The following is a 21,317-nucleotide window of genomic DNA, read 5'->3' as shown; positions in this document are numbered from 1 at the left end:
CTTCACAAGACAAACTTTAATTCGCTTTAATCTAGAAAATTAACGCTGAAACGAGGTAATGATAAGTAAATATTATAATTAGTAAGAAAATGTTTTCTATCGTAAGTACTTGAAAGAAATATAAGGAAGGCGCGTTTTAAAAATCTGTTGGGAAATTTTGCGCGAAGTTTTGCACTTTTGCTGATCCCTCTGCTTCCAACGATCGTACTTGACTCACAATGTTCCTCCGGATGGCTTAGCGGCTTCACAAGAACTTCGATTGGCAGGCAATCCTGCTCTGCACGTTTCCATTTGAATCAGAATAATCATTGTCTGAACCTTTATTTTCTTTATTTCACCTCTTTCTAACAAGCCTCCAACAAGTTCTCTTAATTATTTAGCACTATATTCGACTGTCAAATTTTCTTAGCGACTAGCAAATCGAATAAAGCGGCAATGCATCTCCGGGCTTATGTATCGTTTTCATCTTGAAGGTGTAGCTTTGTACAATACAATATAACATCGTGATCCCGATGAAGCATCCAATTCTTCACACTTTTGGGTGTTATATATAGCGTCATTATTCGAGCGTTTCCCACCCAAATATGCATCAGTTGCAACTTCTAAGCTATCCCGAGTCGGTTGCCTGGGTTCATCTTTCCTTGAAGAAAACGCAGTAAATTAAAGCGAGGCTTAAACACCTCTGAAGTCAGCCTCTCAAGTAGCATCAACAGAATCACAACTGCCTTTGTACTCGGACCTTTTCCCTCGTAAAACATGATGCAAAGCTGGGGCCAAAGGCCGTTCTTCACGGAAGAAGTCAAACTCAGTGTAAATCACGTTCGTTTCGGACACCATGGGATGCACCATTAACATTGAAATTTCTCTTATCGATCAGCGGAGCACGACTAACAATTATTGTTAGAATCAAAACATTACGGCCGCGTTTAACTGACCAAAGCCGTGAACATTACTAAGTTATAACTTCCTGAGAAAGCAGTGAGATAACGACTGCTCATTCTAATTAAAACCAACATGACGACGTTGTAAACGATTGTTATCGGCAGAGCAAACGCTTGTTAAGACTACAACGCCGTGACTGCTACGGCTCCACCGCGTCAACAACGCGACATTGCACACGCTGGTTGAGACAGCCACCATAAACTGAAATGGAGTCTTTACGGTCGGCACGCGACCCGAAACATGTATCAAGATGGAGCAAAGCTTTGCTATATACAAGACAATACGAAGTGAAATAGGGATGAGACAAGTGTTTTCTTCAGTAATATCGCATATAGACGTCATAAACCGATACAGCTGACGATTTTTACGAGTTGCAAAAATTAATCGTTTTTCTGGAAGTTTGACTCTTTTATAGAGAAACTCATATAGGTAAAAACGAGAATGAGTTATTGTAAATTATTTATAAACAAACAATTTTAACTGATTCATAAAGAAGTTTAAGTATATAATTACCAACGACAAAACACTCAACAAAACTTTGTGCCCAAAATAGTGGGCGAGTTGATGACATGTTTCTTACAACCCTTGTTACCAAAGGGTTGTGATCTTCTATCTAAAACAATTTACGTTACTGTCTTTTATGTCTGTTCCAAGTGTCTTTGTCCAATTTGTCTGTTCCAAGTGTCTTTGTCCAATTTGTCTGTTCCAAGTGTCTTTTTCAAAACGATCCATTAAAGTTATTTGAGAAACATCAAGAAACGTTTCCTTGGTTATGTTGCTGTAAAATAAGACCATGAACTTTAGCGTACGACCATTTCTCTTTAGTAAGAAGACGTGAGGATTGTTTCTGATTACATGACTCGTCATTAAACACGGCCTTCATTTGATTTCTTATCTTACGTTGTTGATAGGAGTCAACCATCACAGCAAAAAGTTATATACGTTCACGTCTACAGGAGGTAAGGATACGCACGTGTCCAGATTACTGATCTTGTAATTTTTGGTATTGCGAGGCACTGTGGCGAGCTTCAGAATGTCGCGAAATGAAAGGAAAGCTGGGCCAAGTTTTCATTTATGGACAGATGTCCATGACACTATAGAATGAATTTGATGAGCCAGCACTTTTATTTCCCGGAACGACAGACTGATTTCAGTAAGAGGCAAATAAATAGGTTCATGTAAACGAAATTCCCACATAACTCACATAACTCAACCTTTGTTTATAAGCAATATAAGGTATATCTAATGATTCTCAACAACGAAAGCAATTTATCATTACGAGTGTATATAGCAATAATATCGTTTAAACGTCATTTGAGGAATATATAGCATTTTAGCATATGTTAAATCTTTATTTCTCTCTACGTTCTGAAATGGTTTCGATTTAAACGCTGCATGCATGGCGTTTTTGTTGACACGTTTCTCAGGCTCAGAGCGACCTCCGCCAAATGAGATTTCTGGAGCCTACGACACTTTCGAGATTTCTCAAGCATACGTAAGCATACGGTCTCATTGAGACTGCTTTTCCCGTACGGAATATTTGTGGGAACCAGAAAATTTCCATTTTTAAGGAACTTTCGACCTTTGTTAAAAATAACGAGTACACGTCATTTGCTTAAAATGACTTATATATATATATATATTGACTTATATTTTAATAATGACTTATATTTTAAAGAAATATATATTATTATATTTATTTCAATTATTATTATATTTTTGTTTTCAAAGAAAATAATCGCACTATGGCGTTTCACAATCAATCCGTTCTGGAAGCTCTGGGTGTAATGAACCCAACATTACATGAATCTCAAGTGCGCATTTTTGTTTTTCCATATCATTGTCATCATCCGAAATCATAAAATATGTAAATCCTGCTAAACTAAAGATCTGTCAAAGCCGTAGAAATTCAATCATCGGGGTTATCTATGCACCATAGGGGCTCAAAATAAGTGGACCCAAGTAGAGTACATCGATCTTAAATATGATTTGTGAAAAACGCACCCCTTTTTGATTTGAAACACTTGAATGACTGAGGATTTTTTATCATCCGTTATTTTTGAAATTAATCTGTCGTGTGCATGTGCGCCATCAGTCTTGCAGTTTTTCTGCATATATTTGATATTATCGATGAAGAAGAAGACTCAGTTACCATTAAACTATAATATTCTTCTCAAATACTGCCAATATCCTTTCAGTCCACTGTATTTCCTCGATCCAATTATATCGTTTAGCATGTCTCTTGCCTCTCACATTGAAGTCATATGAAGTTTTATCGCGTCTAAGCAACCTCCGTCACATGACATAACAGTCACATGCCCCCACAGTTACATGCCACCACGGTAGCATATGGCCACAGTCACTCGCCACAGCTACATGTCGCCACAGTCACCTGCCGCCACAGTCACCTGCCGCCACAGTCACCTGCCGCCACGGCAGTATATGGCCACAGTCACATGCAGCCATAGCAACATGCCGCCACGGTGGCATATGGCCACAGTCACATGCAGCCAAAGCTACAAGCCGCCACAGTTACATGCCGCCACGGTGGCATATGGCCACAGTTACATGCAGCCGCAGCCACAAGCCGCCACAGTCATACTCCCGAAGTGGCCTCAATGTGCGGCGCGTGGCGTGAGATCGTCCCCTTTAACTCTGATCAATTATTTCCCGTACCTCAGGGCGCACAGTCTGCGGTGTAAGTGCCGCGAACATACGGGAGGCTGCAGCACAATTTTTTCGAACAATAAATATGGTTTCCATGCATGATTATTTCAGTGAAGTTTCAATGTACCTAACTGCAAGGAATTTGTTGAATTTTAACGGATTTGTCACCTTGAATTCAATTAGAAATAAATGCAGGCGTTCACGTTCAGTTTTCGAACATGGTTTCTGGATAGAAAATGCCAGTCAATCGACTAACTAAATGTGAGTCTTGCTGCTATTTCAGTAGGGTTGAAATCGCTGCTCAGTATTACTGATAATTCTCATGGTGGCTGTCGAGGCTGAATTCAAATTAATGGCTATAACGTTTATACAGATTATGAAAATATAATGTAAAATGTCCAACAACGACAATTGCATCACACAACGGATGTTGGCAATTCGCTGTTTAAAACCCAAAGATTTAAAATAAATTTTCTCTTCAAATAATCTCTCTAACGAAGTACAACAATCAATCCTTTTCGCTTACAATTGAAAGGTGGTGCAAGAAGTATGAAAAAAAACTTAGAATTTACGTAATTTCAACAAACATGAGTATTGATCTTCCCGGACGACGGCAGGGATGTATTGCTTGCGGGAAAATTCCTAATCTGAAGCAAAGTGATGCGTTTGGCTGAAACTGCTTGGCAGCTCAGCCGCTGTACTATAAAAATTCTTCTATGTATATATAAATACACTAACGGCCTAAGTACACTAACGGCCTATGTACACGTAGCGACCGATTCCTTGCCTGTGATTGATGTGTTTAGATTGAACAGCTGTCAGTGATTGGTTGTTACGACCTCGTAAATATTTCTAAAATTATGGCCCCAGCGAGTCATGTTCCGGACGTGACTCCCCATAGCTGTGCTCGTGGCTGCTGGCAGGACGGCCATCATGCAAGGACAACGCAGCATCAGCGACGCGCCAATACTTTCAAAAAAAGTTAAGCGATCGTAAGTTCATCAGCCAATCATTGACGGCCTTACAAGCAAAATCCACCAATCATAGACAAGAAAATAGAGCGTAAGTACTACGTTCACCTAGCGAGTTTTGAAAGTATGGTCCCCGTCCACTCTGAGTCACGTAAAGTTACAAGAGCATATGTTGACATGAATAATTCTGGGCTCACTGCCTGAGCTACTACAAAAAGTCATTAATTTAAATTTTAGAGACACATTTTTATCGAACAAGTTTGAAGGATTTTGTATTAAATTTAAGCTAATATGTATGTAAGTAAATAAAAAATAAAATATTTGAAGCTAAAACCACACTAATTTGTGAAATTAAAGACCCTTAATAAGATAAACACCTAAACATTATATTTTCTCTAAAACTGGAACACTTGTTTTTTATTTCAGGATGTATATATATATATATATAAATAGCAATTATAATGTTGATGCCGGGCCACATGAGAGCAAACTCCGACTTTCGTCGGTCAAAACAACCGTAAACGCAGGAAGAGGAGAGCTGACTTCATATATAAAATTAAGTATTTTCATGCATGACGAATTTCATGGATATATAGCCGAGAGCTCTATTGGTGCAAAATTATTTTGGTTAGAAATTCAGTTGATGCAGTAGCACCTCATTTATAATACATTTTAAGATTTTTTTGTTGCAATATAAGATTTTCTATTGCAATTATATTTAACCATAAATTAAGACATTTATTATGTTCCGAACATGTTCATCAGTGCCTGAGAACGCCAGCAAGAAATGCACACAAAAAATCATCGAGCCCAATATTATTTCTAATTGCATGTTGAAGACAGGACGTTGAGAGTATAATTTATTTTCCTCAACATTGTCATTTTTTAGATATTAACCTTCGACCTTTGATGAACTAGAAAAATCTTTTGCTGAGGATATTTTTTGGAGTTTTAGAAGCGCCCGTTACAAGGACCCTCCATTACCGCCGAATCCTGGACGGCGCTAAAATTGGCAAAAATGAAACGAGCGACATCTTTGTAAAAAAATTTGTATCGAACCAAATACGATAATTCAGTAGTTAATATCTTGTAAACAACATACATATATTATTCAGTCATCCATGCGAGTCCCGCTTCAGGCACGTTAATACTTTAGTTCGATTCATCTCATTAACTTCATAGCAGACAGGCATTTTTAAGTGACTTTTAATGTTATTTAGTTTAGTGTTGAAAATAATGTGTGCCTGTTTTCACAATGCCTCTCCTGTGTAGCTAACGTATTTCTTATCATTATTGAAACTCAAATTCAACATAATATTCCATAAAGTCATTCGATTGCCCACACATGCTCTGAAAATTATCTTCAACTATTATAACCCTTTGCATATCATAAAGAAACGGTGGTAAATTTCTTCATTTACTTACACGATGTTGATGAAACTCTTTTAAAACGCTAGTGCAAGCTCTTTAACGCTGTAAAAAGAGCCAGCGTGCATTTAACACAAACAGACACGTGACAATAGTAATCAATAATGTATGGGTTAGCGCAACGCAACAATTTCGTCATTAGGGCTCAAGTATATACAAATTACGTGAACAATAGTGCGCCTGTGAAAAATGATTGATGTAACTGCTACGGTATGTGTAAAATTAATTAAAGTAATAGAAAGCTGGACAGTGCCAATTTAAAGTTAGGATACTTAGGAAGGACATTTCAATGCAGCTTCTTAGCTGCTAGAATAATTGTAGCTATTTTATGTAGAATGTTGGTGTTGGCTCAAAATTTTATTTAAGAGATAAATTTATTTATAAAGAAGGTTCCCAAGGTGGATTTTCCGAACTCGGCCTTTATGGTGAAAATATTTAGAAGTAAAAATTTCATGTTTATGCTCTCAACAAAAATATATGTTTTGCTTATTATGGTTCACCTGGAAAAATTTATTTAATTTTTTATCGTCGCTTAAAGCTATAGCATGAGAAATATAAATAAGCATTGTTTAATTTTAAGCATAGACTGAAAAATTTGATAGCAATGAATCGTAGGTTTTTATAACAAGAAGATGCTTTTACTGCACAATAATTTATGCAATCGCAGCAGCGCATTACACATCTCGTCCAGCATCTGTTGAAAAGGACCAGTTCTCATGTTGCACGGCCACCTCTTGAGTCTTGACGCTTTCCAGTATGGTATAGCAAAGAGACAAACCCTGAATTAAGTTTGTCTGACTTTTTGCTTTGGCTCATGAATATTTCATTAATAACTACTTATTTATTTCTGTACTATAAACCTAGGCAAATTAATTTCAAACGTTGACTGGCTGTTGCTAGAACGGTTGGATTGTTCTTCCTTCTGTGTTTCAATCTATGTGTCAACTTGAATTCAAAAGTTGTGTTCCCATTCAACCACTAACATAAGTCATACCCTCACGACAGCGTACAAGTGAAGACTGTAGACGTTAGGTCGTAACCAATTTAGTGAGTGTTACAGCGCTCCTAGTCTTTAATTAATGTTCACCCTAGTTTATCATGCAAGCGGCAAAACGGAACACCAAACTTGAAAATTTTTGACGTAAACCATACGAAAGAAAAAGTGAGCGTAAGACTCCAGCAAATTTTTCATGCGGTATCTTAGTTAAAGGACCCAAACATCCGTGGGAATGCGTGAACCTCTGTTATTTTGGTACGTTGGCAAAGTTTTTTTCAAAGCTGCCAGGCATTTTATGCTCAGCTACTGCACAAACCCTGCCGTAAAATGGCCATAAACCTGAGCCCGTGCTGAGCGATGTATCTCGGACTGAATCCTGCTTTTATCCAGTTTTCGAAAGTCTGAATTAGCTAGAGTTACTGGGTAACTTGGGATAAACGAGTCGGATTTCCTTTATTTGGAACGTTTTAGGACTCGCAGGAGGGAGAGTTGGATTTAAATCCTGAGAGGATTGCTGTGAATCAAATAAGTATGTTCCTACTGTATTTACTTGAAATAATTTATTCAAGCGATTATTTATAACGTTTTTAAAAGTTTGTAAAACGCTTGCTAATCCCTGGTAATGAGTTGGAATTATCGCTGATCTTATAAAGCGAATTCCATGGAATGGTCCTTATTGAATTTTTTTACCGGGAATAGCAGATTGAATCAGAAGCAAAATTGATTCGTGATAATTACGATCTTTCAACCACTGTTGAATTAGTCCTTGAATTTGTTCATTTCAACAAATTTGCAGTTTAACTGCACTATTTTTTTATTTTCTCACCTTAAATTTTCCCATTCATTGCTTGAAGAATTTCCTGCAACATCATTGTGCGTCAGTAAGTCTTCGTCGCGCAATGCTGTTGAGATTATCGTATAACTAATTAGTAAACGTGTGCCTGTTCTTTCATTCTGGGTAATTTTTTTTAGCAATTTGAGCACACATTTCATTTTTTAATAGGTGAAAATAATATGCTTTATAAAATACTTCGTTGAAAAATAACTACATATGATTAACGTATAGTAGGAAGTGTGGCGGTTTAATGCTATAAAGGAAAAAGCTAGCTGCCCTATTATAAAAGCACAACTGATAGAGAAAAAATTAGATCAGTACTCACTGCTTTGAGTGACAGAGCGCATTTTCTCACGTCCGTCCGTCTGTCACGGACGGATGGACATGACGAGCACAATATCGCCTTTTTCCATAAATGAGAAAATGCGCTAAAAATGTTTCATTACCTAGGAACTCTGCAACAATATTCATAAGTATAGCCTTCCAACGTATACATTACATGAAGGATGATGAAGCATTATATTAACATTGATCAATTTAGATCCTCGAAGTAAAGCGTACTAAGCTAGTGTGGCGTAGTTTAATTAAAAAAAAAAAGTTTGCAGCGTAGCTGTCAGTCCCGCTATCGCTCTTGGCAGCCATTCATCGCAAGTCTTATTATACCGCCCGACGTCCACTCGCCGGACGCGCGAGCTTCAAGTGCGAGGCGAGCAAGAACTTCTATAGCAGCAAAATTGCAGAGGTTAATTAAGTTTTTCCTATTTGAATTTTGGATAAAATTATATTAAAATTTATAAATACTACTTTGACTCCTTTTATTAGCATTTACTACTTAAATTTATTAAAGTGAATTTATTTCACTTATACTTATATTTTTTAGAGAATGAATCTCCTAATGTAAGCTATTCTTTTCATGGTACAGTCACATTTGAGAAATTATTTTTTCTTATTTTTGGATAATAAACATGCGCGTATATACGTTTGATGACCAGCGTCAGCAGGTATAAGTCGAAGTGGTTTCAAGCGTGATTATGTCAGCCGTACAGTTGTTTCACTACGCAATATTCAGCGTCAGCAGGTATAAGTCGAAGTGGTTTCAAGCGTGATTGTGTCAGCCGTAAAGTTGTTTCACTACGCAATATAACGCGAACTGGGAAGGCATTCCACAGCACCGACTGTGCGTTTACTACAATTAGCCCTCATATTGTGAGTACTCCGTCGACCCTTAGCCCTTTACCTGCATCGAAATAAATCTGCTAGGAATCTCTTACTGCATATTCAAAAGAATAATAACTCGATATTATTATACAATTATTTCCTGAGTTTTGGTTATGCTCTAGCAGCAAATAAAAAACTCGAAATTTGATGCCTTGCAAATATGGATTTGACTATTTCCCTGTTATTTTTCCCACTATGCCTGTGACTTCGGTTATCGTCATCTCACCTTACTTCATATCAGCAATAGAAATCACCACACTTCATCGCCCAACTTAGCATCAATCAAGATCAACACAGTTCATCGTCCTACTTCATATCTTTAATGGAAATCAATACATTTCAACTTCTTAATTTACTCACATATACAATTGAGATCAACACAGTTCATCGTCTTACTCAACACCTGCAATCGAGATCAACACAGTTTATCGTCCTACTTCATATCCTTAATGGAAATCAACACATTTCAACTTCTTAATTTACTCACATATACAATTGAGATCAACACAGTTCATCGTCTTACTCAACACCTGCAATCGAGACCAACACAGTTTATCGTTTAGCAGAGGCTTTACGATTGAGCAACGAATAGTAATAAAAAAGCAACATAGTGGCTCGTAGTCTCGTGCTCACAAATCCGTCGAGATCACGAATCTCCAGAAAACACGATCCAGTTCGTATTGCGCTGCCTTCCAGCAGCCAGAGCACTCGAGTCTGCAAAACACAGCTCGTATAGCACATAAAGTTCGGGGATCGTAACTCGTTGGCATCTTAGATCATTTCGGAGCGAGCGGAATAGACCCTCAGAAGCCGAGTGCAGATTTGGTTTTATAGATTCAGGCTGAAACGCAAATTCCAACGTTGGTGTAGAGGGAAAATATGTCAAGATGAGATTTCCGGATGACTTTCCAATTCCGGAGAAAATAACGTAAGAGGAGTGCTGAAGACGGTCTTTCGCAGGCTGTACTATTTTTGAAAGAAGATTTTACACCACTCGTACAGAAAGTGCCTCGTAGGAAACTTCAATTAAGAGACTAAACTAAAGCAATGATAACCCCAAGTATTCGGTACACATTCTGCAGCGCAGTCCAAATTATTTTAAATGTATTTCATTAGAACTGAATGAAGTGTAGGTAATTCTGACTTTAGTTTATTAAACGTATCCACGGTTTTCAACCCTAACTTTGCGGTCAAGTCACATTCTCTGTTTAATTTCATAACATCGCTCGGCACTTCTTCACAACTTCAGAATTACCTACGCTTTATTCAGAACAGTTATCAAACATAATTATTCCCTAATTTCCCTATTTAACTCCCTAAAAATTTCCCTATTTAAAATATTTCCCTATTTAACTCCCTAAAAATACCTTATAATTTGAGTTCATGCTGATCAACAACACAGTACCACAATAAGCAAAGAAAGATGCATGCATGTTGTTTGGATATACATGTACATATACGCTTAAAGATGTTAGTGGCGTGATAATATGGTACAATTTGAGAGAATGCAGGAACTGGGACATCTTCTCTTTCTGAACGCTAAAATTAAATCCTATTAATGTTGTAAGCTCATTTCCTGATTTTGTGAACATGGAACTGCAAGACTCTTCTGCGAGTGATGACAAAATCTTCTACTACACCTGATTTCGACTCTCGCACAAAATTGCCTGAGAAATTTAATTTCAAGATAAGAATAACTGAAAGCCATCTTTTATGGTTTATTAATAAAAATCTTATATTTCGAAACATATCTTGAATTTTGTAGCCTGGCACTGAAGACACACAAGAACTAATTGAGCGTACCAACAATGCCTATTTCTTGTCGGGATATTACTATGGCTGGAAATGGTTGGACTTGTAGGAAGGGAAGGAAAAGGGATAAAATGAATTGAAAAAGTTGAAATGCGAATTTTAATTCGGTCCATGTAAATTTTATTCGTTTGAACTGGGAGTCAAATGACTATTTCATGCTAAATGTGTGTGTGAACGGGTCAGTCTTTAATTTTTAACTTATCAGTCTCTAGTTTCAGTCTTTAGTTTCAAAATTAACAGAAGTCTGGATGATGCGATATTAGACGATGGAATTTACAGTTTCGAGTATTATCTAAATCATCCAACACTGAGTTGACCTAATGATTAGTAAAATCCTTTCAAGCGCAAATTAAGAGTTAAATCGCAATTGAACTATAATGGGCTTTCTCTCGAATAGAGGGCAAATGGATGCCGGTTAATCCAGCGACTAGTAGAACGTGAAGAAGTTGGCAATTAAAAAATACACTCAGCGTTAAGCATGGCACGTATGGTGCTCGTTTCTCAACGTGGCTAAATATTCTTTATGTGTGGCCAAAAATTCTTAAATGCTTATGTAAGGAAGTTGAATTTCTTTATGTGTCAGTCATAGCTTTAAACAGGACGTCATATCTTTTATTTCTTTGCTACAATTAGAATAGACGTTAATTTCAACAGTTTAAACAAGGCTAACGGCGAAAATTTGCTCAAATATTCCGCTTGAAATACCAGTAGCCCCAGTATTGCCAACATCCGAAAAGGTCATGAAAAACTCGAATCTTGATTAGCCAAGCCGTATAACATCCTAACAACGGCCGGGGCGATACAAAAAGTCGGGTTCTGCTCAGCCTCGCTTTTTTGCTTTTCTTATCCTTTTCCAAATCACAATAAGATGAATGGGCAAGGAAAAATATTGATGACACTCAATTTTGAACCAAATTGAAGAAACTTTAAAACTTTTCGTCTCTTAAACGAAACTTTAACACTTTTCGTCTCCTAAACACAACGCGTTACAAGTTGCGTCTCAGGGCACAACGAACAATGAAATTTTCTACCCAATCTATCCAAACACGTATCCATTTCTCACTGCCCAGCACTTGAGCTTTCCAAGAGCAGGCGCCATAATGGGAAGCAAACAAAACGTGCCGGCTCTTTTCATATCAACCTGATATTCAACGAGAATTGCGAACTCTGAAATTATCACCTGCGAACACCATTTCGTATTCCGCCAACAATGGTGGTGCGAATATCTGACAGCCGTAAAAACGAGATATTGTTAACGTCCATGGCTGACAGCCGGAGCAACCATCGTAAAATGCCATAGTAAACGAACGAATGGAGGTAAATGTTGTGACTGCGAACGTTAACATCAACGTAAAAAGTGTATGGATAGTAACATGGAAAGGAATCGTGAGTTTTATTTCAAATATGTTCCATAGCATGACGTCATGTGAACACGACAATCACACCTCAGAACAGTTTGTCACCTCAGCATTCTATAAAATTCCTTCCGCGTCTGTTTAAAATTTCCATAAAATGAAATCGACCTCCGGTGTCATTATGTGCATCCTTTTCATAACAAATATTAGCTGTACAGAATCTAATAGCGATCTTCAATGCCATCAAGTGTCAACAATAATCAAATAACACTCGCTTTCAGACAAATTGACATTTTTAAACTACAAACATAACGAACAAATGGTAATCAATATTTAGGAAATCGTAAATACTTTAGCTAATCCCTATAAATTTCATTGAAATAAGTCTGCCAAAACCACATTTAATTACGAACGTTGCCTAAGATAACCTGGCAAGTTCGTATGAACGTAATGCCTGCCGAAATATCTTTCATTTGATTGCTCTTAAGAATATCGCCCGCCCGCGCGACAGCGTGTGTTTGGCTATCGGCTGTCACATCATTTCATCTCAGGCGCTTCTGCTGAGCATCGGAAGCTGGGCGGGATTTGGGACTGAGTTATCGACACCTCCGTAAGTTGCCGATCCGTTAATGCGATAAAATGTCGGAAGGTGTAGGAAAGAAACCTTCCTCAGGAGGACATGTATCTCTGGAAAAAAGGGTATCACGCTGTAGAGGATATTGGAGTTATATATTGGAAATATATCTCCAACTCATTGGAGATATATTTTTTTATTCTTTGAAAGAAATGTTAGCGTTTTGTAAATCTCTCAATTCGCCAGCCGATGTCATAAAAACTGTAAGCTCGTCTGGTAGAAGGATCCGCAGTTATGAAGCACAAGTATCTGAAGTAGCCATAAAATATCGGGGTTCCAACGGTAAAAAAAATCTACGACGAAAAAAATAGGCGTCACTGAAGGGGCGTAAGGTCAAGAACAGCAGCCATTCTGCACGTTAATGAAGTGTCCGCTACCGAGAAAACGAGTAATACAATTCAGCTCTGCAGTGATAATTCAGCAAACGCAGGAGCTTACTCTCCATAAAACGAAAAACAGATCGATTTAATTCATACATCTTTCACACATAATTTTGAAAAATTGAAAAATTCTAAATTATCGCAGAACGGATGATCAATTTTAGTCAATTGACTATAATCAAGAGAATTATAGATTCCAGCTGAGGACGACATCGTCTTTAGTAAAAGTTTGTGGCTAAAATTTAATATAATTTAAAGAATAGCCCGCAAAGTGCAAGCGTGTTTCCTCGTACATCATATACGAGAATACTGCGCTTTAGAACTAACAAAGAGATCATATATGCCGGGAATAACTACGCTGCGCACCAGCCGATTTGTGTCAATAAAATATAGTATGAACTATAATTGTTTACTCCATATAAGCCTTCGGGACCACGCTATAGTAGTACGATCGACGCAAAACAATCAAAAACATGTTATACTGACATGCTCAATATAAGGCAGCTGAATTCACTCTACATATATGTATATAGTCGTATATAGTGGTAGGCTCAATATAAGGCAGCTGAGACTACTCTATATATGAATGTCTCGTGCCGTGCGAAATCGCTGAATTGCCGATTCTATCTGGGGTTAGGTCAGGCAGCCAAGTTTTTTTTTCAATATTTAAATATAAAAGAACTTGACCGAGCTTGACCTAACCTTTTCAAAGTCTAACTGTCGATTTTTGTACTAACTCTAAGGTCCGATTTTCTGAATCAGCAACGAAATACTGATTCTACAGATTCGGCAAACTGGCTGCCGACTCCATAGAATCGGCAATACCGCGATTTCGACACGACAATGCACTCATATATAGAGGTACGCTCGACAAAAGACACTCAGGACCACGCTATAATTACTATAGTTGTACGAAAATAATATAAGACAGTCGGTACTGCAATATAGAGGTCCGCTCTAGAAAAATAGAGTGCTAGATAAAAATCGATTACCAACGATAATGTACGCGCAACTAAGAGTTGTTCAATGTTACTGTTCATATATCATTATAATTAGCACCCCTTAGTTGCAACAAATAGTCGATATATATATTTGCATTTTCAACTAGACAAAATTATCGCCCGTAACTACAGCACTTAGAAAATGATCCTTGAAACAATAAATTATTTGATTTAGAGTCTATTAGTCGAAGAACGGTTCGTGAATGCACAAGTGAATATAACAGAACAAAATTCTAAGCTCAATAATTTTCTAATCAGCGAATTGGTCGTGAACAGTTGCGTGTCAGAATTCATCGTTTCCGTATCAGCCTCAGTTCTTGCCAGCCTCTGATCGTGTCAGCCTCTGTTCGTGTCAGCCTCAGTTCGTGTCAGCCTCAGTTAGTGTCAGCTTCTGTTCGTGTCAGCCTCAGTTCGTGTCAGCCTCTGTTCGTGTCAGCCTCTGTTCGTGTCAGCCTCTGATCGTATCATCCTTTGTTCGTGTCAGCCTCTGTTCGTGTCAGCCTCAGTTCGTGTCAGCCTCAGTTCGGGTCATCCTCAGGATTTCGAAGACTAGCAGAAAGTCAGTATCGCGTGACAGTTCAGTCCGCCTGTAAAAATCCCTCGTTTGAGAGAAAACGCTGGCCGGGAAGACTGAAGTGATTTGAACGGAGGCCTTGATTCCGCATCGATTGGGTTGCCTAAACAGTAAACTTAGATTAACTCGTATTTTTTGCTTTAGTTACAATTAACTATTCAGGATAGAACTTAGTGGAAATTATTTTCAAACATAAGAGGCTTCGGATATCTGAAAGAGCAGAAACTGTGTATTTTAAATTCATTTATTGGTTCAGTGAAAGCTATTATCTTACATTATAGAATAGAATTGTCGGCACTGAAGATATAGGCCCATGGCCTGTTGCCGATTCTTGTACTTTTCGTGACTTGATTCACAAGTGATCCGGCGGTTTGGAACCCGATCTTTCCATAACTGACGATTGATTGAGATAGCTGCTATACTTATTGCCTGGTCCGTAAGGTGCTAGGCATTTCAAGACTGAACATATGCTCCTGCATAGCTTCGTCTATTCTGTTCTTGAAGGCGTTCATACTAGGGGACGCAGTATAGACCTGAGCTGAGTTTAGTTATTGCATTATAGGGTAGGCGTTGGCGCTAGGGCTTGTTTACGAGCTAAATTTGTGGTGTAGGGCTGCGCTCCCCATACTAAGAGCGTCAACGATGCTATCAGGGAGGCTGTTCCACATGTCGGTGACTCGAAGCGAGAACAAATGTTGTCACATGGATGTGTTACAACGCAGTTTTTTAGTTGAATCTCATAACTTATGTCCCATTATCTCATGCAATGTAGGTGTTACAACTGATTATAACAATAGATGCACCACTATAAATGAAATTAAATTTCATATTTATTATTGCAGTAATAAAGTAATCAGAGAAAGATCAGATAAAATTTGTACTCATTCAAATTTTCGAGGCTGCTATTGAGGAAAGTTCAATCTGTCACCGAATTTCTAGCCATTCATGACATTACAAGCATAATAACATCATCATCTAAGCTACGTCATACCTAGTCAATAGGACTGACAAATATTGATAATGTAAATCAATGAGTGTATTTGGTAAAACGAAGAATTTATCACATATATCAGGGTAACTGTTCAGAGACAAGCTCTTGTATTATATTTCTTTGCATATGTCGTAAGCAAACTTGCCTTATTTAGCTTATAACTAATTCATCATAAGTTCAGTTTATAATATAATAGAGGAGTATTTCTGTCCTAATTAGTCAACACAACTGATTTAAAGAACAGCACCGCAAGTTGCTCAACAATTAGTGTTTACTTGAGGATGCCAATAGACACTTGTGTCTTCTCGTGACATAGGCATGTTTTTGCCTTCTATCCATACCCTCGGAGTATTTATCAAAGAAACACTTTCTTGCTGAACCAATATAAATGATGCAATTATTAGAAATTAGTAATTTTTATTTGTGAATTACGTCCGAGTATAGTTACCAAGCTTATTTTTCGATTATATAAGCGACCAACACATTAGTTTAGACTTTAGGTTATCAAATCAGCAATAAAAGACTTGATATAGATGACCGTACGTGACAGACTGCATTTTCGTCGACGAGAAAATGCGCTCTCTGTCACTCACTGCAGTGAGCACTGAATTATATTTTTTCATTTAAATTGGTTATTCACGTGATAATACTAATGGTTTATCTCTTAAAAATAATGTTTAATATTGGTATTGCATATAGCACAATTCTGTAAACTCAAACCGTGCGATCAAGTCTGCACCATAAAGCAATCATCCTGCGTGTGACCAACTGCGTTTAGCAGTTGAGTCAAATGACGGTCTGATGAGTCAAACTTGAATATATAGTGCATAAAATTTTTTAACTTCGTTGTGGAAGTGGATAATATTAAAAAGAGAAAAAATTTTGTTGCAAGTAATAAACAAGAGTTACGTGCACCTGTAGTTGTAATGTAAATAAGGTGATACAGAGAAGCACGACAACATTTAAACACATATGTTAGGCAGCCTCCTGGCGGTGTACTGACATGGCAATGGGCGGCATGAGACCAAAACTTCCCAGCGATGTGAGTAAAGATACATTAAAGATACACAGATACATTAAAGATAAACGGACACACTAAAGATACATTAAAGATCAGGTCATGCAGGGTGCAATGCAGGAAGGTTAATATCTGAACATATTTAAACATCATATTGTTTCGACGAAGAGGGTAGTTGATTTTAGTTATATAATTTAGGTTGTATTTTAAAGCTGAGCTAGTTGCCAAAATGGTTCGATTTTGAATAGATGAACCACTATTCCTAGAATTGAAGCCTGCAGGTTCAGGCCAGAATGAGTATGAAAAATGTTTTCTTGATCCCAGATAGTATTTTTCTCGTACGTAAAAAATTAAGAGATGCACGAATATGACGAGTTTCTCGAAATTTGATAAAAATTGCTTAGTGATTATGATTTGCAAGACTTAAGAAATTTTGGCACAGCTCTTCATTAGACAGCTCCAATATTGTTCATTTTTTACATGCCCACCGATGCCAAAAGAAACCCTTTATGTATTATATTCTTCGTAAATCCCAACAAGACGCTTGACATCAATTATAGTGCTTGATTTGTACCTCATTTTATCAGAAACATTTATCATCAGCAATATTTTGTGCTTTCGCCTTGACCACGACTTTGGTCATCCAAGCTAAAATTGGATACGGGACGAGTCATTGCGCTTCCATTGGCAGAAAAGGTTACCGTCTCGTAAGAGGTAAGCAAACAAATGTGCCCATGTTGCCGTTGCCAGCATTTCGGGTTATTCCCTTAAATTCAGGCGAAGACTTCCGGAACCTTTTGTTACCTTTGCCGAAGAAGATCTTGAAAGGAATGGTGAAGAAAAGTTTACATTGAAACGAGACGCTGCAAACAAATTCATGCCACACCATATGAGATGCAATCAAACCTACGAACACGGAGGATGGCCGGCTATGTCTCTTGAAAATGTTTAACACTTTAATCTGTGGATGCAGACACGAAAAAAATGTCGATTTCCTACTCTCGGACACATTTAAATGAGGCTTGCGTCAGCAAGAATATACGCAATGCTTGATCTCATGTGTTATGCTCACTTGATGAAACGCTCAAGTGTTTTGGTGTGACTAAAGTATTAAGTTCAAGGATAAAAACCCAAGCGACGTTTGGTTGCCTTACCAGTTGGGAACTCGATGTGAGTGAACAAAAACTAACGGTGCTTTCCAGATTCCAAAGCTTGTGGTACGTCACACTCATTTAGCATCATTAATGCTAAGTTATGAGAAAAATGTTCTCAAAATTATTCTAATCGCTCACTGAACACGATTCCAAGAAGCGCTCCCAAGCACTGCATCTGGAATGAGGGGCATACGTCTCGGGTCGTAATAAGTTCATGCAGGTGTAGTAAAACGCTCTCTGGCTCCTAGCAATCTAGTGGCGCTATGAATTGGCGCTGGAGCATGCACTGCAGGGCGGTAATAAGTTGGTGCATATTTAGCAAAACGTTCTCTGGCTCCAAGCAATCTAGTGGCGCTATGTTTGGCGCAAAGGGCAGACAGATATTACAGGTCATACAAAGTTGCTGCTGCTGCAACGTAAAACTCTCTGGCTCCATGCAATCTAGTGAAGCGGTGGAATCGGGATCTAACAATTTTACTGTCGGGCCGCCTTTTGCACCAGATCTGGATTGAATGTGAACATCGCTGATCATTGTATGCAAAGTTTACGCCTAAGGATGCTGATTCTCTTCTACTGTTGGATTGAAGGACGCAATCCAGGCGACTGAAAAGCCCGCTTGAGCTGCGAGTAAAAGGCGCCCGATGAAGGACCACATAACTTCTAATTTTAGGAAAGTAAAAATTGCCCAAATTAGAAAAAAACATAAATTTTACCCAAATCGGTTTACAGTAGGAAGGTATTAAACTTCGAATAATTGATATCATGAAAATATTTCGAAAATTAATCTTTTTTCGACAAAAAATTGTCATAATTTTGGACGGTTTGAATGGTTTACATTATATGTAAGGAGGTTAGTAAAGTTGGAGGTGCAATATTAGATTAAAATTAATTGGTATTTAGGTGACCTTATTGCTAGGAGCTACTTGCGGTAATAAGACAAATAGAAGTCTTATGACACCATGTGGAATTTTTTTTGTAATTTGTGAATGCACCTCAGTGGACTTCTCGTGTTAATCCGGAAGCTTTGGGCGAGGTCATCAATAACGCATGCTGGGTCGGCCGGCATTGACGTTTTGCGTCTGCTACACAGCTAGTCGCCGGTGTGAGCTCTTCTCTACTTAAACCTGCCAATCTCCTATGTGTACCCTAAAATAAAATTATATAATAATATCACCATCACATACCAATAATAAATAATATCACTGAACGTTTACGATTTAAATCAGTTATAACTATCGCATGTATGATCGGAACGATATAGTGTGAATCGTTCACATAAAAATATCAGATTTTGATATATTGAGTTTCAAGCCAACTTGCGGCAATAATATAACGTTCATAACCTAGTCTGTCCTTTGGACCATTAAGCTTAACAAAGTAGTGTCGAATCAGTTAACGTAAAGCAAATACTCGACTTTCGTAAGTGTCAGCAAGCAACTTACGTGTTCAGTGTATATGCCACTTTGCTAACAAGGTCGTCGTTTCGTCGATGCGATGCTTGCATTCCCTTCAGCTAATGCATGAGTTTCGATCGTGATCTGCATTGATCTCCTGGCGTGACATTAACTCCAACCGCCGCCGGCGCGACCGTCTGAAGTGGCTGCCCAGGCGGCATTTAGAAGCAGAGGTGGTCAGTAGCGCGCTACATGTAGCGGTATATTTTCAGTAGCCGTAGCGGTAGCGGCGTTACATTTAAACAATTGTAGCGGTAGCGGTTGCGCCCGCTACATTTAGAGCCTGTAGCGGTAGCGGTAGCGGCCGCTACATTTCAAAGTAGCACTGCCCAGCTCTGTTTAGAAGCTAAAACTAACTATAAGGTCGACCGTGAACAGAAAAGAGTTAAGCAGGACGATAGTGCAATCTACAACATAACAAAATGAGTCAAATGTTTATTTTGATACAGAACTAATGCATAAGAGAATTCAACACGTATAAATAGTATCAGGGATTAATTTCTAACCCAGAAGAAAGATGGCATAGAAATTGGCAGTCATAAGTACACATAAAAATGTAAACATATGAAGAAGCCGTTAAAATGATTAACACGCTAAAGTATGACGTGGAGATGACTCGAGGACCAGATGTGATGCAATTGGCTTTTCCCTGAATGAATAAAAAATATCCGCGGAACCATGTCGAGAGAGTGTCACTTGATATCATAAATTCAGCGGTCCAATCTGTAGGGGATATGAAAATAATTCAAGAATTTTAATATTTGTTTATGATAATAAAATTCTTCGTGGAATAAGTGATTCTTTCTTACCTTATGACGCTTGAAAACAATAACTTTCTTGACTGGCATTGTTTAGATTCTTAAATAACGAATGAATAAAGTCATGGCTGCAAAACGATGAAGTGATGAACTGCATGAAATATTTACCGCGATGAGTCATAGTCTATCGGTCGATGAAGCAAATAAATGTTCCTGCAGGAAAGGATGGGAACACAAACACTGAGAAAAAATAGAAGGTCAGCTCTTAATCCGCCGCGGGCTATTAAAACCGATTGCGAACTCCTGCAAACTGAGGAGCCAACCAATGTGAGAATAAAGGCTTTGAAAAGAGAAATATATTTTTTAAGAGAATCTCGTAAGGTCATACAAATCTACATCCAATCAACATTGACGTCTCAAAATGAAACGGGCAATCGTAGATGGCCAGTTTACATCAAAATCGAAATAGAAGCTACTGACAATGTGGGTGGGCAGCTCCTGACCAATTTTACGTAACTGCTGCTCCCTCTTCACGTTACATTTTTTAATTTAGCTCATTATTTACACTTGTTTTTATACCTTATTGCTGCTCCATTTTCCAGTTAAATTTTTCTCATTGAACTCCATTGTTTCGTAGGAGTTGGGAGCTGACGAGCCGGAACAGCGCAACTGGAAGGGGATAATCATCGCGGTGTTGGTGATTTGCTCAGTGATCGGCATGATCATCACGTCGGTGATGCTGCTCACCCCGCCCGACACCGGACCCAGAATCAAGGGCAACAGGACGACGCTCAAGCAGTTTCTCGACGGCGACTTTAATGTTAGGAGTTTCAACGGTACCTGGATATCCAGTAAGTCTTTACCACACCTTTCAATATCCAGTAAGTCTTAACAATATCACTGCAAATCCACTAGGTCTTTATAACACCTTTGATTATCCAGAGAGTCTTTACAACATGACTGAAAATTCACCAAGTCTTTATAACACCTTTGAATATCCAGTAAGTCTTAGTTACATGTCGGGATTAAAATGATTAACACGCTAAAGTATGACGTGGAGATGACTCGAGGACCAGATGTGATGCAATTGGCTTTTCCCTGAATGAATAAAAAATATCCGCGGAACCA

General features: G+C 38.2%; 1 protein-coding gene across 1 annotated transcript in view; it reads left to right on the top strand.

Moving 5' to 3' along the window:
• The window catches only part of LOC125178080 (dipeptidyl aminopeptidase-like protein 6), a 36,605-nt gene extending 15,524 nt beyond the window's left edge, over positions 1–21,081 (top strand). Inside the window, exon 2 of the mRNA XM_047881029.1 lies at positions 20,827–21,081. Coding sequence (XP_047736985.1) covers positions 20,827–21,081 — 255 coding nt within the window. The remainder of the gene's footprint in view (positions 1–20,826) is intronic.
• Positions 21,082–21,317: the final 236 nt, after the last annotated feature.

Source organism: Hyalella azteca, unplaced genomic scaffold (assembly GCF_000764305.2).
Source record: "Hyalella azteca isolate HAZT.00-mixed unplaced genomic scaffold, Hazt_2.0.2 contig6875, whole genome shotgun sequence".
Lineage (NCBI taxonomy): Eukaryota > Metazoa > Arthropoda > Malacostraca > Amphipoda > Hyalellidae > Hyalella > Hyalella azteca.
The sequence above is the reverse complement of the archived record's forward strand: the minus strand, read 5'-3'. Positions and strand labels throughout refer to the sequence as shown.